Source organism: Scyliorhinus torazame, chromosome 14 (assembly GCF_047496885.1).
Source record: "Scyliorhinus torazame isolate Kashiwa2021f chromosome 14, sScyTor2.1, whole genome shotgun sequence".
In the NCBI taxonomy this organism is placed as follows: domain Eukaryota; kingdom Metazoa; phylum Chordata; class Chondrichthyes; order Carcharhiniformes; family Scyliorhinidae; genus Scyliorhinus; species Scyliorhinus torazame.
The window spans coordinates 119,748,969-119,763,241 of NC_092720.1; the positions used below are offsets into that span (position 1 = coordinate 119,748,969).

The 14,273-nt window shown below is 47.2% G+C and overlaps 1 protein-coding gene across 7 annotated transcripts in view; it reads right to left on the reverse strand.

The window, feature by feature from the left end:
• Window positions 1–14,273, reverse strand: part of LOC140389974 (rho guanine nucleotide exchange factor 4-like) — a 636,618-nt gene that overhangs the window by 206,620 nt on the left and 415,725 nt on the right. The window contains exon 1 of one of the 7 annotated variants that reach the window (XM_072474704.1): window positions 1,239–1,540. The exons of the other annotated variants lie outside the window; for them this stretch is intronic. Coding sequence (XP_072330805.1) covers window positions 1,239–1,404 — 166 coding nt within the window. The 5' untranslated portion in view covers window positions 1,405–1,540. Of the gene's footprint in view, window positions 1–1,238; window positions 1,541–14,273 lie in introns of those variants that run through there. 7 annotated transcript variants of the gene reach the window in all.

Genomic DNA, 14,273 nt, shown 5'->3' on the forward strand with positions numbered 1-14,273 from the left:
CCAATTCATTTTTTCCAATTAAGGGGCAATTTAGTGTGACAAATCCACCTAACCTGCACATCTTTGGGTTGTGGGGGTGAATCTCAGGCAAACACGGGGGAGAATGTACAAACTCCACACGGACAGTGACCCAGAGCCGGGATCGAATCTGGGACCTTGGCGCTGTGAGGCAGCAATGCTATCCGTGCGCCACCATGCTGCCCTTGCGCTAGGGGACTTTGTTCCCTTTTGGGAGAATCGTGCCCATTTTTTACTCCATAAAATTGAACTAGAGTTATTTCAACAACATTGGAGGTTTTATCTTCTCTGGTGAAGCATTGATAAACACCAATTAAGCACCGATATGTTGTGAGGGTGAGATGAAGTACTGGAGATATGGGAGGCGGTTCTGGTGAAGCACTGGCAAATGAATAATATTCCTCTCTACCCTGGTAAAACCCATTTATTTTCAAAAAGATGGTGCACAAAGGAATTTTACACAAATGTTTAACCACTGCATCATCAATTGGAAAATCTAAATCGCTTTAAGGAATTCCCTCTGTCTACTAAATTAATGTATTTTAGAACCCGATCCAGAATGAACTTGCATTCTGCCCAACCTTTCCTGTGACTTCTTGCTGACAGTCTGTGAATGCTAATAATCACAGCAACAATTTACTCTCCAGACATAAAAATGTCTTTGTCGTAAGCAGAGAGAATATGGAGAAATCACATTGCATAAAATAAAACATGCACAAAAAAACCTTTCAGTCTGTAAAATCCGAGAACCTTTTGGAAAGAGCTGCTTCCAACAGCACAGCAGATAGTTAATTGCAGCCCTCCTCAAATTGGCAACATTCCAGCTACCCATGTTTGAAATTAATTAGATTCTGCGAGAGTGTCACAAACTCCCACGAAGGAAAATTATGAGCAGGCTTGGATTTTCTGGGATTTGGCAAACTGGGCGATCGTAACTCAACCAGAAATTAAAAAGATTAAAAGCTTCCTTTTTTTTTTTTGGAAATCACTATTTGATAAAATAAAAGTACCCTTATCATGTTTATTCCATCAACCGTAGGTAAGAACTGCTTATTTAAGATAAAATATGCCAACCAAATGATCTGCTATTAAAAGAAGCAACATGTCGACGAAAGGGAGAGTCCCATTCTATGCCTGGGATTAATCAGTTTTATCCCCCAGTCTTTGCAGATGATTTCACTCAAGGTCAGTCAATAGCACAGAGATCAAGTGATGCTTACCACAAGTAGAGTGCAGACTCTCTAGGCTCCAGTACCTTGACAGGGCGCCCCTAAAACCATAACTGCTGTCAGACTCCGAGCCAGGAGACAGCCCTGAGCTGCCACTGCTACTGCTGCTGCCTGCCGTGTGTGGCCCACTTGACTCGCCACATTGTTGGGTCCTCATACAGGATAGACAGGTCAGGGAGAGGTCTCCCCTGCCTTCCACGCTTAAGAGTCGCTTACAAACCTGAGCCAGAGGCGTCGCAATCAGCCTTTGGTGTGGTACCTGCTACTGTCTGCTGATAGACTGACTGCGAATCTCTCAGTGAACACTAGCTGCATCACTCTCACATACACACAGTGATGTCACGGGGGTCCACTGAAGGGGGCTCCTTGACCCACTGTAGCACTAGTCAAGATGTTGTACATGAGTCATGTACATTTAAAAAAATGTTTTAAATAATTAAGATTTTTTTTTTCATTTTGGTAAACCTCATCATATTTCAGAACTATGGAAACCAAAGCTGTATTGAACATATATATATAAATGCAGATACTGATAACGGTTAATTTTGAAACATTTACAGGGTCTTAAAGTCAGCATGCCTGCATTTTCTTGCTTTTTCTGGGGAGAGTGACAAGAGCTTTTGGTTGAGATTTAAGCATTGCTACTGGGCAAGAGACCTTTAGCCAGGTATTTTACCGATAATAAAATTCCCCTTTTTTACATTTCCTACACTATAGGAAAGCATTAGGCCGAGGGTAGGAAGCCACTATATACTGGGGAATTGCAGATGCGAACCCAGAACGTCATGGCCGAACTTTTGATACTTGGGGCACGATCCAATAGCTATGCTGCGCCGGAAAAGTAGCTCGCCACAGCGCAGCATAGCCGATGAAAGCTGGGAAACCCGCTCTCAGGATCTACCCTACTCGCCACGCCTCGCAAGTTCCATCCAATGTGATCTCGCGAGATGTTGTGATGTAAATCCCGCCCATTGTGGGCGGGGTCACTTTTTGGCAAATCTGCATATTAGAGCGAGGCAGCTGGCTTCACTCTAATGTTCAGATTCCCGAGGTACCTGAGACTTTGGAATCCATCTCCTTTGCCTCAGTGACCTCGGGCAAGTGCTGTTGTACACTGGTCCCCACAAAAATGAGCCAGATGGAATGGCACTTGTGAGGCCCCCAGCTGTATGCCCTTTGGGTAGGATTGTGCCCTGTCACTGCTGGTGCCACCCTGGTGCTGCCACCTGGGTGCTGGCCTGGCACTGTCAAGGTATCCAGGTTACACTGACAGCAGGCATGGGCACCACCAAGTTGGCTGGTTGGTGGTGACAAGCTGGAATTTTCTGCATACACGGAATGGACTGGAGATGCCTGGCATGGGTGTTCGGAGGGAGGGAGGGGCATAGTGCACTTGGGGGGGAGATTGGGGATCAGTTTGGGGGCCTCGGAGATTGGGACACCATTTAAAAATGGCGTCCCGATCTCTCGCTACACTGGAGAGCACTATAAAAAACGAGGCTATGTGCGGCCTCAGCTATTGTTTCTCAGCACAGCGAGCACCGGGGAACATGTGGCTAAACGTGCTTGCGAGGGAACTTTGTTCTCTTTTGGGGGAATCGCGCCCTTTGGAGCCTGCGACAAACTTGTACCAAATTGTAAAAGTATGAATTTGGAAGCAAAAGATGGACTGTAGCTTTAGTATTTATCTTGCTTAAATAACTAGCAACATAAAGATTCTAGTGATACTTATTATGCTGTTATGTTGAAATGCTGGGCAGAACTTCCCCAACCGGTGACAAAGTCCCTTGACCAGGAGAGGTAACGGAGGGGGGGGGGGGGTGGTTTACCATTGCAGAGGTCAGTGGGGAAACATACAAAATCTTCCAGCCCCGACCTCACTAATTATGCACCCGGGTGTTTTGTGGCGTGTTCTGTGGTGGGGCAGGCCTTGTGGCGCGTAGTCCAAGCACCATATTGAAAAAGCACCTAGCATCACTGACCCGCTGTGGAATAAAAAAAGGTGATCCTCTTGAAAATGTACTTGGATCTCTGAGGCCAGAAGATGGTCCTCCTGAGAAAGAAAATGGATCTCCAGAAATATTCTGAGGCTGAAACATGGACGCCCTCCAGGACACCCAATCAGGAAGGTCCATGTGCAGATACTCTCCAAGCCACTGCTGTTCTGGGGTCCAGGATTGCTGGTGGCCTCTATCTAGACCTTTGGAGGCAGCCCCAGGCATTGTTCAGGTGAGTCCTAACATCTGTATGCCACATTCCTGTTTTCCCACTGGCATCACGGAGAATTGGATGTGGATGGTCGGATCTTCATCTGCACCCCATTAGCGGGATGCAAATGAGTTTCACGCTGGCCTCCAATGGGTTTCCCAAACCGCCATGGCGGGCACCATCAGAAGATCCCACTACGCATTCACACCGGCATAAAAAAAATTCTTGGTCCTCCCACCAAATTCGCACCTGCCCCTGCCGCCGCCCCCACCAGCTATTGAACCTACCAGCATGGGCTTGGGAGAATTTGACCCCTGTGTTTTAAAGCAAAGTGTTTGTACAGATTTTCAAATATGGCCCCAGGTGGCAGGCACTGAAGTATTAAACCTGGGAAAACCTATTTGCGAAGAGTTTGTGGCTCACACACTACTTCAATTGGAGACAATGTAGGTCAATCATCCTGGGCCTATTTAGCCAGGTTGGCCTTTATTCAATTTGAGGATGGTATCTGAAAACCCATACCTTAAAGGGAGAGATGAGACGGACAGGCGTACTGGTGGATTACAGAATGGGCAAAAAGTTCGAAGGACAGCCTCTCACTTGCTGGAAATGGTGAGGAAAGGACCAAATGTGTACAGTAGTTAGTTACTTCGGTATCGAGCCTGGCCTAGTGATGGAACACTTGTTTAACTCAAGGTCGGAGTTTCAGTTAGAATCCAAAGAAAGTTAAGAAAACTACATGTGGGAATAGTATGCTGTATTTATATAGTTTTATGTTTTCTCTGGGGAGAATCATTGAGTTAGCTGCTTAAAAGTGAGGGTTATTTATTTCAATGTGTTCACTGGCTGCCAATAAAATGAAGCAAATTAATAATTTATATATTTCTGCAGCCCACTAGAAAGTGTTTCAGTCTACCTTTGGAAAGGTTGTAAAAGCCTAATTAGGGCAGACGTAATATTCAGTTCAGATTACTAGGGTGCATTATTGTTACACCACTGGGTTAGACGCCGATGTAGTTAGATAGTTTGTTGTATAAACACACTCCTTAATATAAGATTGAACCATTTACCTGCTTCTGTATCCAAGAGGAATGTTGTGGCAGACCAGAAACTTGTGGCAGTAATGGTAATAATATTTTTCAGTATAATTATGGCCTTAGCAACTGAATGAGAAGGGATTACGAAAGCACAAAATCATACAAACATACAAATAGGAGGAGTAGTCCACTCAGCCCCTCGAGACTGCTCTGCCATTATTAAGATCATGGCTGATCTGATTGTAACCTCCACCCCACATCCCTGCCTACCGCCTGATGACCTTTCATCTCCTTGCTAATCAAGAATCTATCTATCTCTGCCTTAGAAATATTCAAAGATTCGGCTTCCACTGCCTTTTGAAGAAGAGAGTTCCAGGGACTCACGACCCACTGAGAGAGAAAAATTCTCCTCACCTCTATCTTCAATGCGCGATCCCTTATTTTTAAACAGTGACCCCCAGTTCTAGATTCTCCACAAGAGGAAACATCTGCTCCACATCCACGCTGTCAATACCCCTCAGGATCTTATATGTTTCAATCAAGTCACCTCTTTCTCTTCTAAACTCTAGTCGACACAAACCTAACCCCTGCAACCTTTCGATGATATACATTAACGATCTGGAAGAAGGAACTGAGGGCATTGTTGCTAAGTTTGCAGATGATACAAAGATTTGCAGAGGGACAGTTGTGTTGATGAAGCTGGGAGGCTGCAGAAGGACTTGGACAAGAGAGTGGGCAAAGAAGTGGCAGATGCAATACAATCTGGAAAGGTGTGAGGCTATGCACTTTGGTAGGAAGAATAGAGGCAGAGACTACTTCCTGAATGGAAAAAGGCTTCGGAAATCAGAAGGACAAAGGAATTTAGGAGTCCTAGTTCGGATTCACTGAAGGTTAACATGCATGTTCAGTTGGCAGTTACGGAGGCAAATACAATGTTAGTATTCATGTCAAGAGGGCTAGAATACAAAAGCAGGGATGTATAAGGCTCTGGTCAGACCACATTTGGAATATTGTGAGCAGTTTTGGGCACCATATCTAAGGAAGGATACGCTGGCCTTGGAGAAGGTCTAGAGGAGATTTGCAAAAATAATCTCTGGAATAAAGGACTTGTCATATGAGGAGCGGTTGAGGACTCTGGATCTGTACTCGAAGGAGTTTAGAAAGATGAGGGTGGAATCTAATTGAAACTTACAGGATACTGAGAGGCCTAGATAGAGTGGATGTGGGGAGGATGTTTCTACTAGTCGGAGAAACTAGAACCCGAGGGCATAGCCTCAGACTGAAGGGAGGATCCTTTAGAACAGAGATGAGGAGGGGTTTCTTCGGCCAGAGGGTGGTGAAACTTGGAACTCATTGCCGCAGAAGGTTGTGGTGGCCAAGTCACTGAGAGATAGATAGGTTCTTGGTCAATAAGGGATCAGGAATTATGGGGAGAAGGCAGGAGAATGGGAATGAAAAAAACATCAACCATGACTGAATGGCGGAGCAGGCGCGATGGGCCCAAAGGCCTAATTCTGCTCTTATATCTTCTGGTCTTATTTCTTTCCTTATAAGACAACCCACTCATTCCTGTATTAGTCCAGTAAACCTCTCTGAACCATTTCTAACACATTTACATCTTTCCTTCGATAAGGAGATTAATACTGTACACAATACTCCAGATGTGATCTCGCCAGTGCTCTGTACAACTGAAGCATAACCGCCCTACTTTTGTAATCAATTCCCTTCACAATAAATGGTAACACTCTATTAGCTTTCCTAATTACTTGCAGTACCAGTTTACGGGAGTTTTGTGATTCATGCACTAGGACACCCAGATCCCTCTCAGAGTCTGCAATTTAGATAATAAGCTTGTTTTTTATTCTTTCCACCAGATAGGAAAATTTCACATTTTCCCACATTATACTCCATTTGACAGATTTTTGCCCACTCACTTAAGCTATCTATGTCCATTCATGTCCTTATCTAGTGGGACAGAACTGGTTTGCTCACAGGGACATAGGGAAATACAGGACTGGCAAGGAATGTTTAGACCTTCTGGCAGGTCCCAAGAACAAAAAACATAAAATACATGTCCAATTCTCTCTTAGATGTTTTTATATTCTCTCCTTCCAGTCTGTGCTGTGCTCGCTTTGGAAAACTTACCAAAGAAACAGTGAAAGAAGGAGACACAACAACCATAGTAAGATCAACAGAGAGAAAGAGAGAGATAAGAATGGTTGTTACAGGGAGAGTTGTGGTAAGTTAAAGATATAGGATAGATCAACTAATAATCAACTAAGGAGGCTGCCAGATCGCTCTAGGGTAATAATAATTTTAATTTTTAAAATATTAATCTTTATTAGTGTCACAGGTAGGCTTACATTAACTGCAATGAAGTGACTGTAAAAATCCCCTAGTCGCCACACTCCGGCGCCTGTTCGAGTACACTGAGGGAGAATTCAAAATGTCCAATTCACTGAAAAAGCGTGTCTTTTGGGGCTTGTGGGAGGAAACCAGAGCACCCTGAGGAAACCCACGCAGACACAGGGAGAACAAGCAGACTACGCACAGACATTGAATCAAGCTGGGAATCGAACCCGGGCTCCTGGTGCTGTGAAGCAACAGTGCTAACCACTGGGCTACCATGCCGCCCACGTGGTTAAACAATTATAGATTGGTCTAAGGCATTGTTTGATTTTACTGTTTTGCACCAGCAGGTTGATACAACAGAAAAAATTATTAATCATATTTTATTTTTGGTATCATCCTTAGCGCTGATTCTAACGTTTCGCTTATAGTAGCGAACAAAAGCCAAATTGATACATGTTCAGTGTCCCACTGCCTACAGCGAAGACTGTGGGCAGGATTTTCCAACCCTTCTAGCTGGCGGGATCTTCCAGTTCCGCCGAAGATGACTGACCCGAGCAGAGGGACAGGCAAGCCACACAAAATGCCATAGACATCAATGGGACTGGAAGATTCTACTGGCTGCCAATATCTCTGCCACCAGAAAACACACCATATGACTTCAGTCAACTCCACCTTGACCAAATCGGTCTCTTCAATGGGCTTAAATGAATCAGCAGCAGACAGTATGCCTTTTTCTTTTAATCCTTCAACATTATGTGCTGATTGTGGGATTCTCTGGCCCTGCTGACAGCGCACCCCCGCCTGCGGGTTTCCCCAATGGGAGATCCTATTGACAGCGGTGGGAACAGAAAATTCGCCACCAGCAAACCGGCAGGCTGCCTCCTACTGCTGGAAGGCCGGAGAATCCCGCCCAATGTTGACGATGATTGAAACATGTTGTGGGTCACTGTCCATGTGGGGTTTGCACATTCTCCCCGTGTCTCTGTGGGTCTCGCCAACACAACCCAAAAAGATGTGCAGGGTAGGTGGATTGGCCACGCTTAATTGCTCCTTAATTGGAATAAAAATATTAGGTACTCTAAATTATTTTTAAAAAGGAAACATGTTTGAATTCTGTCTCAAGGTTTTCCACTCCTCCTTACGCTTTGTGAGCACTTGTTGGTTTATCTAGCAGATGGTAAAACAATGGGCTACAGTAGGGAATATACTAAGAACTATCTGTGCACCTATGTTACTACACGTCAAAAATGCTTCACTGGTTGTAACGTGTTTTCGATATCCTGAACTTGTGAAAGGCGTTATATAAATGCAAATACTTTCTTTATTCACATATTATGTGCACCAACAGTAGTTTCTTCTCTGTTGGTGAACTCCACACTATAAACAAGACTTAATTAGAATTAAAGACATTGACCTGAAGGACTCTATGAGGATGACCAGATGCTAACTGCTCCCATTTCCGGTGCAGGGGTCAGGTTTCGCTCTCAGGCCATGCTCTGAGGCACGTAAACTTTATAATTGGAATGACTGTAATGTTCAGCTGAGAATGAACCATGCTGCTGGCTGGCTGAATGCTTCCTACTGGCCCAGCAGCGCTTGTGACTAGTGTAATTCAGTTAACCTGTGCCAGTTTGGCAAGAAGAGAAAAACAGCATATTATTTAAATAGAGAGGGGTTGCAGACCTATGGAGGGTGTCCCGGTACAGGAATAAGAAAAAGTTAGTCTGCAGGTTCAGCAAGCGATCAGAAAGGCAAATGAAATGTTGCCATTTAATGCATGGGGAATGGATGTTTTGCTCCAGTTGTACAGGGCTTTGATGACACTACATCTGGAGTAGAGCGTAGAGTTTTGGTCTCCTTGTTTAAGGTCAGTCTGATAAGCCGACAACTCCCCAATATGGAACTTTTGGGCATTGAGCATTCACCATCCTGAAAATTCAGACTCACATCTCTGTTGATCTGACACTTGAAACCACCAGCTCAGATACTGGTATGTGCGTATCTTAGTATGCGGTCTAGAATCGATGTGGTACAGAATCAGGAACCACACATGGTGAGTCACTGGGCATGAGTGGGCAGCAGCCAGACCAGGGGGACAGGACAGTTCATTTGACAGTCACCAAAGCTCCTCCAAGAATGCACAACAGTGGTTCCACAAACTTTGCAGGAGCAAAAGTAAGTCAAAAGCTCCACACCTGCAAGTTGGATGGCTAATCCTTTAAATAGCACCAGTGGGAGGATCCTCCAAACAGTTGCAAATGACTAGTAGACAGCACCAGTGACCCTGTGTGGTCCAAGCTTGCAGAACATGTGTCAAGTGAGCTTGAGGTGCCAGTTGAAGTCATGATCTAATTAAAAAGCTTCCGGCGCACACACAGCACTCGCACGCATGGGGCTCTGTGTCAGTCACGCCACTTGTGGTAGTATGCACCAGACATTTTAAGGGCTGAAATTTGTGTGTCCCTGTGCCAAAAATAACTCTGATCCTGAGATTGTCTGCCTTCTACAGGTGAATTGCAGTAAATATTTTTAACAGAGAAGAATGCCCGGCTGGCCAGTTAGCTGGCTTGTGACTGAAGTCACTGGCTCCCCCTAAGCTGTGAAGCACACATCTCTGCTCTCCAAAATGAATGATTAACACACAAAAGTTTAGCCACGAGCAGGAAACAATTCCTTTGTGACATTCCTTTATTTGCACAGCATCTGCTTGTTACAACTGTCAATACCAATCAAGAGTAACAGAGCAAGTGCGTTGAGAAAGGATCTAATAATATTTGAAGAGGAAGAGAATCTGTTCTTGAGACTCACCAACACAGAAAGTCATACATTCCCATGTTTAATTAAAGTTTTCATCAAACTGACTGTTCTTGACGTTTTTCCCCATTTGCACCAGCTTTCAAGACATTAGAACATTCTTCCTCCGGCAATACTGAAAAGGTGCAGTGTACAGCTGCAGAGGCCAGTTTAGCTCAGTGGGCTAAACAGCTGGTTTGTGATGCAGAATAAGGCCAGCAATGAGGGCTCAATTCCTGTACCAGTTGTCATATGTATGTATATATGAATATACATCTATGTATATAATGGAGTACAGACAGGCAGTGACTGACACATAGGATGACCAGTAAGCACACAGAACAGAGCAGCCAATCACCAGACAGGACACGACCACTATAAAGCCAGAGGGCACCAGTTTCCCGCTCTCTCTCGGGACCCAGCCTCTGAGACAGTCAGAGTTAGGGAGCTGGCCAGTGCAAACACCATGTGGTAGCTAGTAAGTCTGGTTAGGCTAGTATCAGGTCTCCAGTCAAGTCAGAATAGTGTCAACCCACAGCTGAACATGTATAATAGTTTAGATGTTAAATAAAATCGTGTTGCATCTTATCAAGTGTTGGAGGTCTGTCTCTCGCTACACTGCATCAAGTGCAGTCCACATTGACCCAGCCTACCCAACACATCATGGTACCAGTGAGTGATGCTGAAAATTGACGGACCTACCTTGAGTGAATCAGCGTTGACCAGCAAACAGACGGAGCTACATTGAGTGAATCAGCGTTGACCAGCAAACAGCCATCCGGTGATATGGAAAACGTCCGCCCTCCTCTGCAGCTCCGCATCGCTGGCAACCTCGGTGCAAATTGGAAGATCTTCAAACAAAAGTTCCAAATCTATTTAGAAGCCACCGACCTCGAGGCCGCATCGGACGCCAGGAAGATCGCACTATTCCTCTCCACAGCCGGGACCACGCCATCCACATCTACAACTCCCTTGCATTCGCTGAAGGCGAAGACAAGACGAAATTTAAAACAGTCCGACTGAAGTTCGACAGCCACTGCGACATTGAGGTGAGGTGAATGAGAGCTTTGAACGGTACGTTTTCCAGCAGAGGCTTCAGGGTAAGGATGAAACGTTTCAATCCTTTCTGACCCATCTCCGCATCCTCGCGCAGTCATGTAACTATGACTCGACCGCTGATTCCATGATCCGGGATCAGATCGTTTTCGGGGTCCACTCCGATTCCATTCGCCAGCAACTCCTGAAAGTCAAGCAGCTCATCCTCACCATCGCCATCGAAACGTGCGTTCTCCACGAACATGCTAACAATCGGTACTCGCACATCAGGGCGGTAGAAACGGCAAAGCTAACCTCCCACGAGGCGGAACGGGTGCAGGCCATCACACAAATGCAGGGCCTAAGTATCGACAAGAGTGGCCATTCCGCGCGCTTTTCCCGGGCCCATGCGCATGCGCGCCACAACCGAGGGGACGGCGAGACTGAAGACCAGACTGCGCAGGTGCATACGTCATTCGACCGCACTGCTCATGCGCGATGGCGCACGGAACGGGCTGACGTTGGAGTCATGACGTGTCCGAATTGTGGCTCCGCTCATTTAAAGCGGCAATGTCCTGTAAAATCACGACGGTGTCTACAGTGTGGCAAACTTGGCCACTACGCAGCCCTTTGCAGATCTGCTCCACTGCCCAGCATCCAGCGAACCCAGCCGCGGCGCAGAAGCATCCGTTCAATACAGCAGGCCATGCCAGACTCCGACCCCGACAGCCCAACAGATCCTGATGCTGAGTGCCTCAAATCTCCATACCGGGTGGGCATCATTACGAAGCATGCGCTGCCTTTCTCCAAGACAGCGAAGCACCTCCCGATCCTCAGAGTGGATCCCGACGACGAGTGGTGTGCTGTCCTCACAGTCAACAAGGCTCACATCTGATTCAAACTGGCCATCGGCGAACCTCATCTCCAAATCCGATCTCTACACCATCCGTGTCAGCCCAAGCATTCTTCCACCGGCCTGCCAGCTCCTTGACTACAATGGCAATGCCATAGCTGCCAGTGCCTCATGCCAACTCGGAGTTTCCAATAAGTCATTTAAAGCGACATTGCGATTTGAGATGGTGGGACCTGACAGAGAATCCCTGCTCAGTACTCGGGCTTGCAAACTCCTGAACTTGATCAGCAAGTCGACACCATGTCATCCTCACAGGCGACGGCCTCACCTGATGAGAACTTCCAGGCTGAAATTGATGACCTCATCACGCAGTACCACAGCGTGTTCGAAGGAATGGGCACACTCCCATACCGAGACAAAATCCGGCTCAAACCAAACGCCACCCCTGTGATCCACGCACCACGTTGGGTGCCGGCACCCCTCAAGGACCACCTCAAGGACCAGGGCATCATATCAAAGGTCACAGAACCTACGGACTGGGTCAGCTCTATGGTCTGCATCAAGAAGCCATCAGGGGAGCTTCGACTCTGCATCAACCCCAAGGATTTAAACCGCAACATCATGAGGGAACATTACCCGATACCAAAACGAGAAGAGTTGACCAGCGAGAAGGCTCATGTCAAACTCTTTCCGAAGCTGGACGCCTCCAACGGGTTCTGGCAAATACAGCTGGATGCATCCAGTCGCAAACTGTGCACATTCAATACCCCGTTCGGTCGCTACTGCTACAACCGGATGCCTTTTGGCATCATCTCTGCCTCAGAGGTATTTCACCGCATCATGGAATAGATGATGGAGGGTATCGAGGGGGTGCGCGTGTATGTTGACGATGTCATAATCTGGTCCACAACTCCTCAAGAACACATCGATCGCCTCAAACAGGTATTCCACAGAATCCATGAGCATGGCCTCCGACTCAACAGAGCCAAGTGCTCGTTCGGTTAATCAGAAATCAAATTCCTTGGTGACCACATCTCGCAGCAAGGCGGCGGCCAGATGCTGACAAGGTCTCGGCGATCAACGCCATGAAGACCCCAGAGGACAAGAAGGCGGACCTCCGCTTTCTATGGATGGTCAACTTCCTCAGGAAAATCATTCCCAACATGGCGGCACACACCACAGCCCTCCGTCATCTCGTTAAAAAGCCGACGGAATTCCGGTGGCTGCCCGCTCATGAGAACGAATGGCGTGAGCTGACGGCAAAACTCACCACAGCCCTGGTTCTGGCGTTCTTCGGTCCTACCAAAGAGACCAAAATATCCACTGACGCGAGCCAGGACGGTATTGGGGCGGTGCTCCTCCAACGGGATGACTCCTCCACATGGGCCCCAGTTGCGTATGCCTCCAGAGCCATGACGCCCACTGAGCAACGGTAAGCTCAGATTGAGAAGGAATGCCTGGGCCTCCTAACGGGAATCGACAAATTTCACGACGATGTGTATGGCCTCCCAAATTTCACGGTTGAGACAGACCACAGGCCATTAGTCCACATAATCCAGAAGGATTTGAATGACATAACGCCTCAGTTACAACAAATCCTTCTCAAGCTACGCCGCTATGACTTTGAACTTGTCTACACGCCAGGCAAAGAACTCGTTGTTGCAGATGCCCTTTCCAGGTCTATCACCACACTGTGTGAACAAACTGACTTTGTCTGCCAAATCGATGCGCAGGTGCAATTGTGTGCCTCCAAACCTCCGGCCACTGATGGGAAGGTCATCCAAATTTGTGAGGAAACGGCCAAGGATCCTCTGCTACAGTGTGTGATGCAGCACATCACGGGTGGCTGGCAGAAGGGACAGTGTCCCCAGTTTTACAACGTCAAGGACGACCTGACGATGGTGGACGGCATCCTCATGAAGCTCGATAGGATTGTGATTCCACAGAGCATGCGAGGTATGGTGCTCGGCCAACTCCATGAGGGTCACCTGGGGGTCAAGAAACGTCGACGCAGAGCTCGAGAGGCAGTCTATTGGCCGGGCATCAGCCAGGACACTGCCAACACGGTCCTCAACTGTCCCACTTGTCAGAAATTTCAGCCAGCTCAACCCAAAGAAATTCTGCAGCAACATGAGATAGTGACCTCCCCATGGTCCAAAGTCGGTGTCGACCTTTTCCACGCCAAGGGGCGTAACTATGTCCTCCTGGTCGACTACTTCTCCAATTACCCAGAAGTGGTGAAACCATTCGACCTCACGTCGAAGGCAGTGATTAAAGCATGCAAAGAAACATTTGCCAGGCATGGGATACCGCTCACAGTGATGAATGACAACGGTCCCTGTTTTTACAGCTAGGAATGGTCTGATTTTGCCCGCCTATACAACTTTCGTCACGTAACCTCCAGCCCCCACTACCCGCAGTCAAACGGGAAGGCCGAAAAAGGGCTCCATATCGTCAAGAGATTATTATGCAAGGCTGCAGACTCAGGCTCCGACTTCAACCTGGCGCTGCTGGCATACAGGGCATCTCCGCTGTCCATTGGGTTGTCTCCCGCGCAGATGCTCATGAATCGCACTCTGCGAACCACGGTGCCAGCCATCCATGTTCTAGACCTTGACCACCTCACGGTCATACACAAGATGCAGCAGTCTCGGACCCAACAGAAATCAGCATACGCCGTTCATGCCACGGATCTCCCCGCTGGTCCCAACTGATCGTGTGCAGTTGCCTGACGGTGGCTGGTCCGCC